Source organism: Sturnira hondurensis, unplaced genomic scaffold (assembly GCF_014824575.4).
Source record: "Sturnira hondurensis isolate 20B ecotype Veracruz unplaced genomic scaffold, ASM1482457v3 Scaffold0022017, whole genome shotgun sequence".
Lineage (NCBI taxonomy): Eukaryota > Metazoa > Chordata > Mammalia > Chiroptera > Phyllostomidae > Sturnira > Sturnira hondurensis.
The window spans coordinates 9,555,401-9,573,561 of NW_028094648.1; the positions used below are offsets into that span (position 1 = coordinate 9,555,401).

Here is an 18,161-nt window from a genome sequence, read left to right on the forward strand (position 1 = left end):
TACCCTAAAATGGATTGTCTAATTGGCTTCCTCTCTCCCCACCAAGAAAGTCGTCAGGCTCCTCCCCTCCTGTTGCCGGAGCCTGCAGTGGCCCCCATCAGAGGATCTTAGACTGGGACACAGTTCTTTCTTCTCACCAGCAGGAAATCTTGTGGATTGAAAAGTAACAAACTTTAGGTTTTCTGAGTTCATCTTGGACTTACACAAACAAATCACCTCTGCAAACAAACCTGACAGGAAAACCTGTTACATTGCCTGTTTTATGGAGGGAGAACCAAGAACCTGGACTGTCTCCAAGCAACCCTCTCCTCTGGTGAAAGTCATTCTCTACCCCCCTCTCTCTCTCATATTTCTGATGATGAAGATGGTAAAGCTCTGTCCAGGAAAGTAATTCTCACGCTGAACCGGAGGGAGAACACCATCTATTCCCCATGCTAATGTTTGTTTGAGGTCTGAAATTCAAACTCAGTCAATTTGGAGGGATTCTGCCTACCCTTCACTTAGAGAAATAAAAGATCTGTTGTTCTTAATAACAGAATTCAGAGTTAACTCTAAAATGGGAAAAAAAACTGTTGGATAAAATGAGAAAGTGGGCATGATATTGTGATTTATAATAAGAAATATATATTTAGCCTTCTTCCCCTCCACCCCTCCCTTTCTCTGGAACAGAGATCCTAACACCCTTGGAATTTCTTAAGTGAAGAGAGTGGTAAAGTTGTCTTTTGTTATGTTAATGAGGTGACATTTGGGAAGCACCTAAAGATAGGGGTTGGTTGCCAAGGTAGCCAACCACAGGATTAGAGGATTAGAATGTTCAGTCCCATTCTCTGACCTCCAGGAAAGAAAGAGGGTCTGAAGATGAATATAATGTTCAGTCACCAATGGCCCATGATAATAATCAATCATGCCTAGGTAATGAAGTCTCCATAAAACCCCCAAAGGGTGGGGTTTGGAGAGATTCTGCATTGGTAAACACATGTTGGTGCTGGGAGAGTGAAGTTTCTGGAGGGGGCACCCCCAGATAAACTTCTGCACCCCTCCCCCACATCTTCTCCTGTGTATCTCTTCCCTGTGGCTGCTCCTGTGTCATTTCCTTTTACAATAAACCAATGATTTAGTTAGTAAAATATTTCTCTGAGGTCTGAGAACTGCTGTAGCAAAAAAAAAAGAACTGAAACCTAAAAGGACAATGTGGAAACCTCTGATTTACAGTCATTTTGATAATAAATATGGGCAACCTGGGCTTGCAACTAGAATCTGAAGTGGAAGGGCAGTCTTGTAGAATGGAACCCTTAACCTGTGGACCCCGATACTATCTCTCCGTGCTGTCAGAATTGAGGTGAATGGTGGGGCACCCGGCTGATGTCCAGATAACTGCTTGTATGCGTGAGGAACACCCCTCCCGCACACACGCATACACATTGGAATTGGGTCTCAGAGCCTAAAAGAGGGTTACAAACCTGGTTGTGAGGTCAAACAGGTTTAAGATTTCAACACGATTCCAACACAAATCAACCTTCTTGGACTCAGTTCTTTATTTGTGAAAGTGGGATATTAAATATTCCCCTCTCTTTATGGCTCTTGTAAAAACTGATCTCAGGTATTTATTCTGGTACGCAATATGTGGTATATATTCATTATATTGTAGTAGCTATTTTTGCTCTTTATGTTAAGGCTTGTCTTTCCCCCCCCTGGACTACATACAGAAGTATACACAAACCTGACCTGAATGCATTATAGTATAAATTTAACTCAATGTGTTTCACTTAGCCTGCCCTTTGTAGAAGGCAATTACCAGACATAGGCTTCAAGAAGATCTCATTACAAGAGACCCTTGGCTTTTGAGAATTTAATGTCTCCTGCATCTCTTCTTTATTAACTACTGTGAAGTGAGTGACGTGCAACTTTTTCTAAAATATAAGTGTGAGTCTTGCGTACTGTAAGGTCAATAAATTAGTTGCTCTAGAAAGAATGACTAAATTAATGACAGCCCAGCCAAGGGCCCTGCCACAGCCTCCCAGTGCGTGGTTGTAATCTCGAATGGGATAGACTGTAAAGGTGATCGAAATGTGGGCATTTGGGGATTGTACAATGGAGTGTTTATAAATGTCAAGTAAAATTTTTAGAATGTAAAATTCCTTAATCAGGAAGGGACTAAGAGAAATGTTCTTTCTTGTTGTGCCCCTTTGCCTTTGGACAGGAGAGCTGTGTACACCAACTAGTACAGATATAGTTATCTTTTCTTATTCTAAAGCATTCTGAGGGCGGACACTTCCCAGGGTTTCTTTGTAGCTCCTTCCAGTATCGTCTCAGTCATCACAGTCAAGATGTTCTTCCTTAAATCTAATCTAAACTTTGTTTCTTTCTTCCGGAGTTTTCTCAGGAGCATCAAATCTGTTCTTTCTCCCTATTTCCAATAAGTACCTAATACAGCACTTTAAGTAACACCTTGCCTACAATCGTTCCAATGTGCTTTCAATCAGTGAATGGATGAAACATTTTCATAAACCTGAAGACAGTAATCAAGCCATAACTTAATCTTTACAAAGTTTAACTCTGGGGTAAATAATATCAATTGCTAACGCACTTCATCTTAGGACCCATTTTGCTAAGCATTAACCACATTTCTTAATCTTTGAAACCTCTCTTTCCTTAAATGTTATTAGCGATAATGACATTTTGTGATCTAACTGATGCAGGAACCTAACTCCTCCACATAGATTCTCAAGCCAATCTGCCTTGGTGCAAGTCACAGCTCTAGCCCTTATTAGTTGTGTAACTTTGGGAAAGTTATTTAACTTTTCTACACACTTCATTATGTGTCATCATGGATTAAATGGATTTTCCAGAACTTGAGATTCATATGCTCTTAATTAATCTCTCTCTTTCTGAATATGCTTGGTAATCTTACCTCAACAAACTTCTTAGTACTATTTTTCTGCTTGAAATATCCATCATCTTCCTACCTCCGTTGTTCTCCTCTTACACATCTCAGCTTGGCTGCATTCTCTCATCTATAACACCCTGTAATGAGTACGGGTTTTGATCAATTATGATCTCATGAAGACAGTTATCTTTTCATAATGTACCTTCTCAGTAAGATTTCTGCCTGTTCCTTTAACAAATAAAGTAAATCCTACAAGTTTTAATAACCCTCATAATTCCTTGCAACTTTCTTTGTTCTTATAAAGCAATTGGTGAGCAAAGGTGAGCTAATAGATGATGTTTTTATTTGTTTGATTATCCAAACTTTACTGCAAAAATTCTTTTAGGTCGCCTCATCTACTCCACCTAATTCTATTGTTAACATTTACATATAAAGCACTAATAACAGTTCTTGGCATGTAGTAAGTACCCAATAAATAAGATGATAATGAAGAAGGAGGAGAAGAGGAAGAAGGAGGAGGAGACATATTTTCCTCCTCAGGCAACACATTGTCTCAATGACCTAAGAAGAAAGCATCATTTATTCCCCTTTTAAAGATGAAGAAATTCGAGCTTTGAGTGGTGAAGGATGACCATAAATCCTGGCTTTCCCAAGACTATACTGGTTTACATTTCTTTTTTTTTAAACTTATTAAGAGTTCTTTTAAAAGATTTTATTTATCTTAGAGGGGAAGGGGAAGAGAGACAGAGAGAGAGAGAGAGAGAGAAAAATATCAATGTATGGTTGCCTCTCATGAGTCCCCTGCTGGGAACTGCCCTGCAACCCAGGCATGTGCCCTGACTGGGAATCGAACCTCGATCGTGTGGTTCGCAGGCCCGCACTCAATCCACTGAGCTACACCAGCCGGGGCTGGTTTACATTTCTTGTAGTAGGTAATATTAATAGTTTCCATTTACTAGCAAAAGTGCATATTTGGACAATAGATTATATGATTAGACTTAACTAATGCCAAGGTAACATATCCTGTAAGTGGAAGGGTTATAACTAAAACTCTATAACTAAGTCAACTCCAGGGCTCTGATCCCCAGGCTAACCTCATGGAAAACCATATACCCCATTTCTTCCACTTACCAGGGAGTAATGCAAAATATGAAATTTAGAGAGCTTTGGGAGGACCACAATGGATCAAAATGTTATCTCTGCGAGGTCTCAGAGAACCAATAGAACATGATCAGGAGACAAGGTGGGGGAAATTCTTTTCATTTTTTTGTCATCTCACAGAATAATCTCACAATTAAAAGTAATGTGTGAAAATACCATACAAATATATTAATATATTTGATTATGAATGATATGAATGTTACTCCTGATGTCTTGGCATGAAAAAAAGATTCATTAAAAACCTGGAAAATAATAGAAAAATAGTAAAAATAATAGCACTTACAATTAATATGGTAAAGATTATACATCACATATATAGAACATATTTGTATATGATTTCTCTATTTTGATTCTCACAGCTCCCTGAAATAGGGAAAACAGAAATTATTTCTATTTTACATGGAACTGAGAATTCAAGGGCTTAAGTCATAAGATTTATACCTCAGAGTATAAATTAGGATACAGCATCATTTTGATACTTCAAAGTGATTTAAAATCATTCAAATATAACTCAACCGAAGCAAATTCAAGGGAAATGTACTTAATAGGAAAAACCAAAATTAAATTTGCCAGATGGGGAGTATCTCGACTTAAAAAATCACCCATGTGCTACCCACTGGACACTGAAATTAACTATGAGATTCATCAGGTTTTTAAAACTACGAGTCGTTGTCGTCACCTTGCCTAGTCAGCATGGCTGCTACGTCTAGAGAACAGAGGTGAATTTGTTGATTCCACATCTCAAGCTACAAAATATTGGGCATTACTGTCAAATCAAGCCAAATGCCTTTCGTGTAGGGAGGTTCCGTGTGAACAATGCTGTCTCAGCACACCTCGGCCGTTTTTTTCTGGCTGTGTCATATCAGGTCCTGAAGTCAGAAAATTGCTGATTCTGGGCAAAAGTATAAAATAACTCCGGTTTCCCCTTTCTCCTCATGTCCTTTTCTCATTTCTGTCCCTTAAACTGACCTGTTTTCTCATTCAACCATTCGTTCACACTCTGGTTTAAATGCAGGAATTGAAAACTGGTATTATTGTCACCTCTCTTAGGGTTATTTGCATTTTACCAGAACCAAAGCTGAAGTTACTGAGACCTGATGATGGCATTTCAAGCTGGTGGCTTCCCATTTAATATTCCCATGAAATCAGCTTATGCAGATGGTCCCTACATACACTACCAAAATATTTCCGTGTTTTGACTCAAAAACGAACCTCTCAGTGAGACTGAATAACATTGAAAAAAGAATAATGGCATTTGCTTTGTTTGAGTTTGAGGTAACATAGCTCTGTCCGGTTCACAGACCCAGAGGTGCAAATGATTTGAAATGTGAAACAGCTGCATGGTGATTACGCAAAACCCAAATTCATCAATATTTGCTTATGTTCTAAAACAGCGATTTTGAACATAGTAGCGCAGATGCCAGCTGTGTAACCTGAAAGTCATTCCCTGCCACAAATTCAGAGAACCAGGTTATGAAATCCCCTTCAAACTTCATGACAACTGGGCTTGTGGGGTGTCCCCCAAAGTGGTGTTCGCATAAATGTAGGCGATATATGCCAATACCTCTCCAAGGACTGAATATGGCTTTCCAGTTTTGTGAATATGTTCTAACCTCCAAGTTTTTCATAATGTCTTCCTCTCATTCGCAACTTCAAAACTTCTAAAAATCAGTTCCTACCACACTAAGTCAAAAGTATTCATTGTCCAACATTATTAACTTTTATAGTGAATCTTCTTTCTCTTTTTCATCAGCCTCAACTCTGTTGTACTTTCTCAGTTGTTTCTTTGGGGTACGTTGACTTGTGTGTGTTGGGGATAGAGTGGGGAGCAGGGCAGAGGGGCTGTGATGCCAGTGGAAAGAACCCTTTTTCACAACGTAATGTGATAGTTGGTTTAACAGTTACTAGTTACACGACAAATATCTCCGTAGATGTAAGAGTTTCAGACAAAAGTTGCCATTTGAAAGCAAACATACCATGTAATTGCAAGGACACAGTTAGAAGCAAAAATGACCAGATATAAATAAATACATAGATATAGAAAGATATTTTATGTATATATATGTTAAATATTTATATACTTCTGGATTAGGTGTATTTTTACTTTATTTTCAAATTTGATTAAGTTCCTTGGTCGTGTTTTAGAATCTAACTTATTTCATTCAAAACTTCTCCAGATTGGCTGAAGAATCCCTTGTTACATACTACCTTTGATGTTTGATTTCCTTCTTTTTAAATGCCATTCAGTTTCTAGTCATCAATCAATTTTTTCTTTTTTTTTAAAAGATTTTATTTATTTATTTATCTTTAGAGGGGAAGGAGAGAGGGAGAGAAACATCAATGTATGGTTGCCTTTTGTGCGTCCCCTGCTGGGAGATGGCCTGCAGGGAACCCGCCTGCAACCCAGGCATGTGCCCTGACTGGGAATCGAACCGCGATCCTCTGGTTCGCAGGCCCATGCTCAATCCACTGAGCTACACCAGCCAGGGCTCAATTTTTTCTTTAATAATTTCTAAAGCATTTCCAGAAACAGTGATAGTCCAGTTGCCAGGATGGAGATGACATTTTGGAAACAAAAGGCAGTCGTTATAATCTAAGGCTGAGAACAATTTGTCTTGTGTGTGTGTATATGCATGTTTATGTACGGAGGTCTCCAACTTGCCATGGTTTGACCTACAATTTTCCTACTTTATAATGGTGCAAAGGTGGTACACAGTCAGTAGAAATACTCAGTCAGTACTTCAAATTTTGAATTTTGATCTTTCCCAGGAGACTTATATGCAGGATGATACTCTCTCTCCGTACTGGGCAGTGGCAGGGAGCCACAGCTCCAGCCAGCTGTGTGATCACAGGGTAAACAGCCCCTACTCTACAGTGTACTGAGCTGCCACCATTTTTAGATATTGTGTGTTATGATGTTTGCATCCCATAATGTCTATGAAATGCCCATCTGTATCTTCTGTTTCTGTTGACAAGAGGAAGGCAATTGCTCTAGGGATAAAACTCAACATAATTGCCCATTTGCAGGTTAATGTAAGTGTTCTGAACATGTGTCAGGTAGGCTAGGTTGAGCTACGATGTTTGGTAGGTTAAGTGTATTAAGTCATTTTTGACTTATGATATTTTCAGTTGAGGATGGGTTTGTCAGAACATACCTCCCATCGTAAGTCAAGAAGCATATATATAGATATATATATATATATCTATATATATGCATCAATGTTTGGCATGAAGTGAAATTAGCTATGTCATGTGATAAAGTTGTTTCTATGGAAACAGGTCACGATTCATGATCAACATAAAAAATAGGTATAAGGTAGATCTGACAGAGAAACTATTAATTTCTGAATTAATATTAAAATGCCATTATTACTCTTTTTATGTCTAGAAAATTTCTTTATAATCTTAATAAATGTTATTGTTATTAAGTCCCTGCAATATGCAAGGAGTTACATACAGCGTATAAAAATATAATCCTAAACTTCCTGGAGCTTATATAGTGTGGGGGAAAAAGAAAAGGTTAATAAATAAAAACCTTATACATGCCAAACGATGATCATTGTTTATATTGGGGCTTTTGTCTTTTCAGAGTCTTGATTTTTCATATGCCCAATACACATGTTCTCCAGCAGAATTCTCTCCAGTGCGGCTGCAAAAACGGCTCCATGGAAGGAAGATAACTTCCTGTGGGTTTGAAGTAGCTCTAGATGCATTTGGGTGGGAGAGGATCGCAGGTGGTAGGAGGGAGAAATGATGGCCTCTGACATGACAAAATGTTCCAGCACAGGTAGGATTTCAAATAAATGTCATTGAACTGTCTCTTTGAAAACCACAAAACTATTTCTCTTGACTGCAGAACTGTATATCATTGCCTTGAAAATAATAGATCAGAAGAAAAAAAACCTCATGAGTCACAGAGGGTTGGAGTGGGCAGGGACCCTAGCTTTCATCAAAACTATTCCCCCTCTTTCAGGAAGGATCCCAAACAAACCCACTCATTCAAGCAGGATTCACTCCTAGCAACTTGCCTGATTAATCCTTCACAGCAGCAGGAGCAAGACATCTGTCCTCTAACTTTTCTGTTGTAGCGGGAAGGGCCTTAAACCTCTACTGCTTTTCCGTTTAGGAAGGGATGGACTAGCTGATTGCTAACAGCTACCTAAGAACTCTCTTCTCTTTAAATCTGTTCCTCCAGCTGTGTCTCTGCCTCCTTTCTCAAAACAATACAATTGCTGAATGCGCTGTTGTTTAAATAGGTATCCTCTCTCCAGAAGCCTATTTGTGGGGGACAGGGCTCTGTTGAATTCCTGTTTAAAATCACCCACCCCACCATCGGCTATTCAAATGTTTCAGTTCTCTTGCAAAGCTCATGGGAGTCACTTTTTAATTTCCTGGCAGCTAAGCTTCATTTCTCAGGGCATGCTGTTGGCCTCACATGCACTGTCTGTCATACCCAGTTTCACTTCACCCCCAAATACGGTTTCTACAAGAAATCACACTGCTTTCACACCATTTTGCATGGGAACACAATGTTCCAGAAGGACTCTGAATCATTTTAGAGACATGGTGGAGAACAGAGCAGATGCTGTGTAAGTGGGTTCCCCCCATATCTACTTTCCCCATCTATAATATATGGTTTTATAAAGGCAACTAAAACTGGGCATAAAGCTCACTTCTCTAGGGGAATTTGAAAAGTATGGTCCAAATCCTGTCAGGGTCTAGGTCTTCCTAGACAAAGACCAATATTGCTAGAGATCAAAATTGACTGTACCCTATTCTCTGCCTTTGGCCATCACCCTTTCTCCATATCTCTAACCAATCCCCTTCAGCCACCCCATTTTGGGGCCCAAAGATTTTTCCCTGTAGAGTGTCCCTTATTTGTGAACAGAACTATAAAAGTCACCAAGGAAGTAGTCTTTTTCAGGATAATTCTAACTTGTCATATTCTACCTCAGTGTTTCCAAAAGTACCTATACCTATGCTCTGATTTGTTTCATAGTGCTGAAAACATGTTCCTCCACTTCGGTGGTGAGCAAGGTGGTTGGTGCTGCTTTACCTGGTGTTTCCTTCCTGGTGCCACATGTGCCCTTCGTGCAACATGGGAGCCTGTTGAGTACCCTAGGTTCATTTCCTCTTTAACCTCCGTCACCTAACCAGTCACGAAATCACCCTGACTTGCCCCTGAATATCTTCCCCCCTTTGGCTGCTAAGGCTGCATAGCATACTGTTCTACTTTCAGCATTTATCATTTCTCCTCTGGACTCTGAGACACTCTCTCGGCTTCTTAACTAGGAACACCATGCCCAGTCGTAGCCTGCTATAATTCATCCCCCACATAGCTACCAGAATGATCTACCTGAAATGCACAACGCAGCACCTGCTAAAAGCTTTAGCAGCTTTTCTGTATTTCTGTATTTAGGATTCATTTCCTCAGCACACTGATTCTAACACTATTGTTTTTCTCTCCCTCACTCTCTCTCTGGGTGTACAGGTACGTGCACTTGAATTCATGCATGTGCCTTTTGAAAGTGAAAGTGTAAAATATGTGTAAAAATTTTTAAAGCAAACAATTCAAAAGAACATGCAAAGAACTGTAAGTATCCCTCCAACTCATACTTCTAGTATTGGGTTCACTTCCAAGAAAAACATTATTACTCATTTCTTGTATATTCATCCAAAAATTGTCAGTGCATTTGCAAAAATATATGTTTATAGAGAAGCTTCTTTTCACACAAGGGAGAACACTCAATAACATTGTTTTACTCTTTGCTTTTATGATTCTGTCTTATCTCTTGACAATCTTCCTTGTGTCCTTTAAGTTCTTGCAATAGCAAGCTACCTGTAGTTCCCAGAACACTCCATGCTGTTTTCAGGCACACCTGCCAATGCCTATGCCCTCCTTTTTGGGGGGAAGATTTTCTTCGTTTGCAGCCAGTACATGGTGCTCTCTACTCTACCTCTTTAAGAGTCATGTCAGGCATTAGCCTTTCACCATGCCTTAGAAACAACCCCTCCATGCACCCACAAGATCCTAGACTTGTAGAGCTCTATGATAGCATCTAACACATTGTCTTAAAATAATTTTGTACATACATTGTCTTGTACACTGTGAAATATTTGAAAGTATTGGGCATGTCTTAGTCATATTTCCATCCCTAGAGCCTAGGTTAGGCCATAAAACAGATGAATGATCAGTGAGTATGTACTGAACTGAAATACCCCAAGACCAAAGTAGCTATGGATGTTTCAAAATATTTCAAACAGGGAAACTCTTCATGCTCTGACATAGAAATTTTAACTATTTTTTACGTCCCACAGAGATTACATCTGTTTTACTCGCAAATGTAGTGAAATGAGAGCTTTTGGAAAAATGGCCTTTGATCTTAAATATGCAATATGATGATGGGTTTCATTGGAGCTGCAAGGGTGGGAATACCTTAGGCACTTAATGAAAGGGCAGCAGAAAAAATCACTGGAAGAAAAATGGACTATGAAAATTCTAAAATAGGGTTATTGGGTTCATGAAGGAAAACCCATGTATTCTTTACTTTTTTGTGTGGCCAGCCCTTTTTATTTTTTTAAGTTATCACCTCCAATAGAAATTAATTATAAAACCCTTTCAGGAACATTTCTGTCAAGTGCCAAGTAATAGATTATTTGCTACTGACAATTAACTTCCTTCAATAGATAGCAGTCAGATTCCATGAAATGCACAATCTTCTAAAAACAGGACTATTCTAAAATGCAAAAAACTTGATCACGGTATTATGAAAAAATAAGATTCAGTGCTCAAAAAAGTTCACAGAGAAACTCTGTATTAACATGTAATCAATTATAGGCATATAGTCATCCATCTTCCAATTATCCTCAAGAATAATAATGCCTTTTGAGTTATTAAAACTCAAGTAACTTGGAAAAATGAAATACCACTTATCTTTTGTAATGTTTTACCTATCTTGATAATGCAAGTTTTCATTCATGTGTGTTTTGAGGGTGCTACCAAGATTTGGGGGGCATGTCAAGACAAAAAGCATCAAACACAGAACTGATACTAAGTGATGTTCAGGTGAGACAAACACCCTTCTGCCAGACCCCCTGATGGAGAGATTTTAGGTGGGATGGGTGACTCCTTTAGGACACACAGATCCTAGAAAATAACGGTTTCCTTCTGTTTAACATTAAGCGTTGAAAAAAGTATTAGTTTGTCAGTAGTGTAGCAATGATTCTAGTTTGAATACAGTAGACAGTATTGGACACATAAGTTCTAATTTGGTCTTGGCTTCAATATTCAATATAACATAAACCAGTCATGAGTTAAGTCTCATTTTGAAGACAACTGAGCCAACATTTCTCATTGCTGTCTTTGGGGATGTGTTTAAGGAGGGAAAAAAATGGAAGACAATGCCATGACCAAGTACAGTGACGATTCAGGAAGCCCAGATTGCCTACAGTATTACTGTCATGTTCCCAGGAGGCTACCATCATTTGCACTCAGTGAGAATTCAATAAATGCTTGTTAGTTGACACATCTAATGGGAAAATAAAGAGAAATAAGATGAACTCTAACTGAAGAATAAGAGGGAGAGGAAGAATCTTGATTTGACAGCCTAAACTCTTTAAATATCTAAATTTATATCATACAATATTTGAATTAGAAATAGGTTTAACAATCATGTTATTTACATTAATATTTCAGAGGAGACACCTGAAGCCCAGAGAAGTCAAATGACTCACTCACGGTCCCAAAGCTAAACTCCAGAAACACAGTTTTAGTTGCCTAGCTGATAGGAACCGGTCTCCAAAGGCTGCTGGGTTTCAAATTCGGGCTCTGCTGTCTACCAGCTCTGTAATTTCTGAACAAGTTATTTAACCTCTCTCAGCCTCAGTTTCCCTCTCTCAACCTCAATTTCTCCATCTTAATGGGTGATAATAGTTGCATAGCCTTAACTCAAGGATTAAATGAACTACTAATGTAAAAAGTAAAAGCTACTTGATAAGCATACCTGATACATAGGATGTGTTCAACAAATGTGACTATTTATTCTCATTGTACTACACATTTTAATACCTAGTCCTAAGAGCATAGGCTTTCAAATGTGAACTCAAAAATGTAACAATCCGCATAGGATTGCTTTGATATGGCTTAATGTATAAAACAATCTTTCTCTCATCTCCAAACACAAAGGCAAAGGTAAGTTTTTCCTCTTTCACCTTCTCCAGATGGTATAACACTGTAACCCAGCACCTAAAGTGAGACCTAGTTGATTATTCATATAAGAGAAAAATGAATTTATGTCTTTATTTAACTGCCGATATTTGTTCCTACCTTTAAATGGTACTGACCTATTTGCTCTATTGAAAAGAAATTCTATTATAACCCCAGAGAATTTACTGACAGCAACAAGAGTGTGTTTAGGCTATTTCACAAAGCTATTGCTAGCTCCTCGGCGGGGGCAAACACAAGCTGCAATGCTCTCTCTTCTGTAGAGAAGTCATTGGTGCAAAGTAGCAGCATAGTACCACACTGTCAGGGTGACAGTGCTCGGCTGTATTTTCACAGCCATCATTTAAGGTTGGCTGACTGGTTGGCTGACCCACAAGTAGGGGGACTGCTTGTTAGTCTAAGTCAAGCTCCGCCATCCAGGCTCTTGCCTTTGTCCTGTTGCTTGTCATCAATAACTCAACTAAATTTTCCTTTTGAACACAGCTACCTGTTTGACTACCTAGAAATTAGCTTTAAACTTAATTTGGAGTCTTGACATAATACCATTCCTAGAGAAATTTTAGAGAAAAATGTTCATTTCTTAATGATGCTAAATCTCAGAACAACCCACTGCAGCCTCTGCTATTCAAAGTGCTGTCTGCATGCCAGCAATCAGCATCACCTGGAAGTCATTAGAAACTCGGAATGCCCAACCCCATCCTGGACCTCCGATTCAGAATTCGCAGTTTAACATTTTAATATCTTGGAGTGATTCAGGTACACATGAAAGATTAGGAAACGCTGACTTAAAAAGTGAATGGGGAGGGGAGGGATTCTGACAGGTGGTTACTGTATTATGTTACCAAGATGATGGTAATTAGACATAACTGAAGTGTGTACCAGAAGCCTGGAACCACATATTAAAATAACAACAGCAACAAGAATGGACTTGAGCAACACTGAACGTTTGGTAAATTATACTTGCTTTTCTTTTAGGCATTATTTAACAATTGGCTCATTTTGTTGAGCTTTGGGTGTTTGGGGTTGTTTTGTCGTTATTTGTAATGCCTCTAGGAACATTCTCTGTTGCATCTACCCATGCATGAAGGAAGGAAGGAAATGATAAGTCCATGTTAGTTATCTATCACTGGGGATGGCTACTTTCAGTTAGGACTCAACAGATGTAAAGTTTTCTGGGAGTGGCCACTTGGACCGTTGTGTCTTTGGATCAGGAACAGGGAGCTCTGTGGGTGGAAGTCCTACTCCAGTATCAGAAGCCGCCTCTTTAACAGGAAGGCGCTAGTGCTAGGGAGCTGAAGTGGAAGAGTTCAACCACTTGTTTTTGCATACAGTTAACATCATGTTTCCCCAATCTATTCAGTTCTACAGAGAAGACTTGCTTCTCACCGTCTGTGCTTTACTGGATTACTGTAAGGCAGTTTCTGGGGCTACTGTCTCTTTCTTGTCCCAGTGGCCTCCTATTTATCTTTAGTCACTCTAGAGTGGGTGTAAGTGTGTGCATGTTTGTGTAAATATACAGCTTGGCAGAAATTGAGAGAGGTTTGTAGGACTTAATATAACAATAAATGGCAATCACAGTGTTTTTTAAAGGTGATTATTCAAAAATAATAATATATAATCAGGGACACATACAAAATATATTATAAGATGCAAGGAGAGAAAATCTTAATTCAATCAATATTATTTCCTCAAAAGCCTTGTTTTAAGTTTTGTTTTTTATGTATAAATATTATTACTCTGAGGTTTTACATTCATTTGTACTTACTGCTTAGTCAGTACAATTCTCAATAGTGGAGATCTTTGACTACAAAAGCTATTTTATTTTCTTAGGTGGGACAAATATTTTACATCCTGAAGTGTATGAATCAGAAAATGCTTTTGGTGTTATGTTAGTTGTTAAAACAGACAAGTCTATAAACTAATATGGAATCATATTTCATTATAAACATAACAAAAATTAACAGAACTAGTTTCAAACCCATTAATGTTTTGTAAAATTACCATATCATTTTTCTAGCTGTGGAATGGGTGGATAATAATGGTAATGAATAAGAATATAAAAATGAGCAATGCTCTAGTCATGAATGTTAGTCTGAATTTTCCTTAACGCTACTTTTATATTCTTTGCTCATTCTTACTTTTTATTAACCTCAAAAGTTACTTCCTATCAGGCTACTAAGACACAATTAATAAAAGAAACAATTAGTCTTATTTCCCCCAGACATTTTACCCCTTACATTATCTAAAAACCAAAGCTGATTATAGACCATTTTCTTAACCAGGGCTAACCATCCAGATTGTGTTTATACAAAACCCTCAATCCTAAAATTCCTCATTATTTCCATTTTTCTTGTAACAGTTATTTTCAATCTGTTTATTTCAATGCTTTGCCATAGATGAGTGAAGATAAAATCTTGAGTCTTATTGATAGCTCTCATTAAAATGAAAAAAAAAGTAAATTAAGTCTTATTATTTTTTAATATTCAATGCTTCCTCTTTTCCCATATATCTCTAATACCATTGTGGAAAAGTAATGGGTATTTTAGTAGAATGTATTTTCCATAGCTTTATCTGCTTGGTGAATATTTTTTAAAATCAAGTACATAATCACGTGCTGCAGTGAGTAAATAAACCATATTATCCCACCATTAGGAGCTATTTCCAGGGGCACTGCGATTAAATTCAATTTTTCCTAAGTTTATGTATGAATTCACTTGAAAGCTGGTTATAGGGAGCTTTTTGTTGTTATTGTAATGGTGATTTGTTTTGGTTAATCACAACTTCCCCATTCAGTTCAAAATTTTAAAAAAAACCCCACCAGGAAAGGTGTTTGTAATATAGTCAACAGAATTATGCATTTTTTTTAAATTCTGAAAAGTATACTATGCTATATAGAAGGCTATATAGCTACTGGCTACTGGCAAAGGCACAGCTTGTCTTTTGAGCTTTTCCTACTCTTTCCCCTATTTTATAAATTATCTATGTGGCTACTTACAAGGTAAAAAAAGAAAAGTGTTATTATTTACCTGCCTGATACAAACAACTTGTTTTTTCTGAATTTCTAGCTGCAATAACATTGATTGGGTATGATTTGTATATATATACATTATTATACTCTACATGTGCAACAATAGTGTGTTTGGGGTACTTTGTTATGGTGCCATGTATGTGAACAGAATATTATAAATAAGTCAGCCTATTAAAAATCTTTGCCCAGTCAGAAAAGTCACTGTGCATTAATTTAAAAAATTGGTTTTCTTTTTTCAATACAACAATCAGAGACCTTGTTTTAAAATAGTATTTAAATAAGCTATTTAAATCCAGGTAAGTTAGTATTGGGGTGAGCACCTCCTAAGGTATATAAATACCTAATCACTATGCTACCAATATAATATTGTATGTTAACTGTAATTGAAAAATCAGTTTTAAAAAGAAAAATAATAAAACTCTGTAAGTTACAACTATAAAATACAGAAATTTAATAGTCACACTTTTTTATTGTAGCCATATTCAATAGATCACAAACATATTTTTCTTCCCTAATCTCTAATAAATTCTTAAACCTTAGCATACATAATGAGACCGTAGTAATGAAATAAAGGGACAATTCAATAGCCTTTACAGCTATAAATGGATAAAACCTTTAAAGGTTTTAGCTTTTAAATTATTCAGGCTGTCTAAATTTTTGCTGCCACAATATTTTTTCACAAATGGGGACTGGGGTTGGGGGTGGATAACATGTTGCTCACGTAGATCTAGCTGTTCCCTGGGTGGTTGTTTCTAGAAAAGCAACAGGCTTTTCCCTTCTGCGTTAGCAGAAGCAACAGTTAGAAACTCTAACTAGAAAACTGCTACGCACAGGGGTTCGAAGCAGTCAATAGAGAAAGTGACAGCTAGGATTTCGATCCATTTTTGCAACAGCTTCAGAAAGGGAGGAGGGGGAAAAAAGGGAACAATAGAATGATAACCCTTTGAAATGAAAGGGTTGCGCTGTTATTCTCGCCCCCTCCCTTCTACCTTCCCTTAATCATCAAGCATCTTCGGCATGCTTAAGTTTCTAGGGTAAAACATCTTAAATTTGCAAGATGCCGCAAGGCAAATTTAACAACCCCTACAGGGGAACAATACAAGGCTCCCCAGAAGCGGTTTGAGCACTTTGGTATTAGCGAGCATGGACTGTCGTCTCAGCCTGTTGCTCCTGCCACACGGTGTGCTAGAGCCTGGAAAGAGGGATGGGACACTCTGAAGCCTCGCTGTGTGCTTGAGTGCTTGGTGGCGAGGCAGGGTCCGTCCCGGCTCCCGGCGCGCGGAGACCAGGGGACTGGACCTGCGGGAAGCAGGCTGCGGACCACCGCGCGAGGACCCCCGTGCAGGCCGCCCGGCGGCCGGCAGATGGTGCCCTGCGCCTCGGAACACCCGAGGAAACCCTGCCAAAGTAACCCTCAGACTCCGCCCCACCGGATCCGCGGCTGCCAGTCACCCGTCTTTCCCCAAATAGTGCGGGGCACGTTTCCTTCGGAACACCGCAGTAGCCCGTGTGTGTGTGTGCGCGCGCGTGTATGTTCAAAATACAAACCAGGGGCAAGAGCGTGTGTGTGTGTGTGTCTCAGAGCGGGGAGAGCACGCGGAGCGGGACTCCCGGGGCCCGGGCGAGATGACCGCCAATGAAACGCAGAGGGCACGGAGACCGGTCCTTTTCGTATCTGCGTAAGCCCGGCCACAGAGCCCGTCCCGAGGCCACTCACCATGTTCACTTCGGAGACCATGTCTATGCTGGCGACATCGATCCTCATCCCGACGTCCACGGGGGGCCCTGCCGGGGAGGTGGGACGCAGAGTCTCAGAGTGGCGACAGGCTGGGGAGGGGACAGGGGCTTCCTCTGCGCGTACAGCATTCTGAATGGGCTCCTTCCACCCCCACCCCTCTTTACAGGGGACAGCCTAGAAAAACAGGTGTGGGCACACGCGTAATGCAGTGACTATGCAGAGGGTGTGTCGGGCCGGGGGAAGGTCGGCTCTGCCTGGGGTTTCATCCACCTGCGACTGGGGGATCCTGTGTGTGTGCGTGCGTGTGTGTGTGTGTCCAGGGCGTAGGGCGTAGTGTACGCTGATGAAAATTACATGCTTTTTTTTTTGACATTTATCTTTGACAGTAGAGGAAAATTAGGCGTGGGTTACAGGTTGAAAAAAGACGAAGCTTTACCTCCAAAGTCCGGCCGCAAGCGAATGTCATATCCTTTGAGCAATCTGTCCACAGTCTCTTTCACGTATGACATGTTGCTGGGCTCATTGGCACTGAAGGGAAGAAGTAGGGACCGTATTTAGAATGAACACAAACTGCGAGCAGCAAAAATACACAGGCACACCTACCCCCCAATAAGAAGCTATATAATCCAGCAAGCATGTAACAAGAAAAACACTAAGAAAAATCAACAGCTCACCTGTGTGCACAACAGACCATGGCAATCATCACAGGGAAAGAGAGAAGCCCCAAACTCTCTCGATTTTGTACTCTCCACATTACTAACTCTGATTGAAGAATGGTCTTTCCGGCGAAGATTCAAGGAATGCAACTTAGTCGGCGGCAGGGCAGTAATTCTCCGGAATGGACCTGCGCATGCGCAGGGGGTGCTCACTACCAAAAGACACCTTGTGCCTTGCAAACAATATTCCTAGTGGAACAGGCAACAGATTTCAAACCCTTTAAAGTTCCTGTTTGTGGTGCTCGTCGTCCTCAGAGTAGTCAGAGATATCCTGCTGTTTGCTTGTTGGGGATCCTACAAGCATGTGTATACGGATTGGAGGTTGCTATGTTCTTTTCCTCTCTTCCCTCAACCTGTGGGGTTTATTTATTTATTTGTTTAATTAACTCAACTCGCAGGCATCTGGC

The 18,161-nt window shown here is 39.5% G+C and overlaps 1 protein-coding gene across 1 annotated transcript in view; it reads right to left on the reverse strand.

Annotated features, from left to right (window-relative positions):
• GABRB1 (gamma-aminobutyric acid type A receptor subunit beta1) overlaps positions 1–17,858 on the reverse strand; it is a 327,784-nt gene extending 309,926 nt beyond the window's left edge. The window contains exons 1-3 of the mRNA XM_037034178.1: positions 17,713–17,858; positions 17,475–17,566; positions 17,018–17,085 (exon numbers count right to left, since the gene is read on the reverse strand). Of these exons, the coding sequence (XP_036890073.1) occupies positions 17,018–17,085; positions 17,475–17,566; positions 17,713–17,792 (240 nt within the window). The 5' untranslated portion in view covers positions 17,793–17,858. The remainder of the gene's footprint in view (positions 1–17,017; positions 17,086–17,474; positions 17,567–17,712) is intronic.
• Between the last annotated feature and the right edge of the window lie 303 nt (positions 17,859–18,161).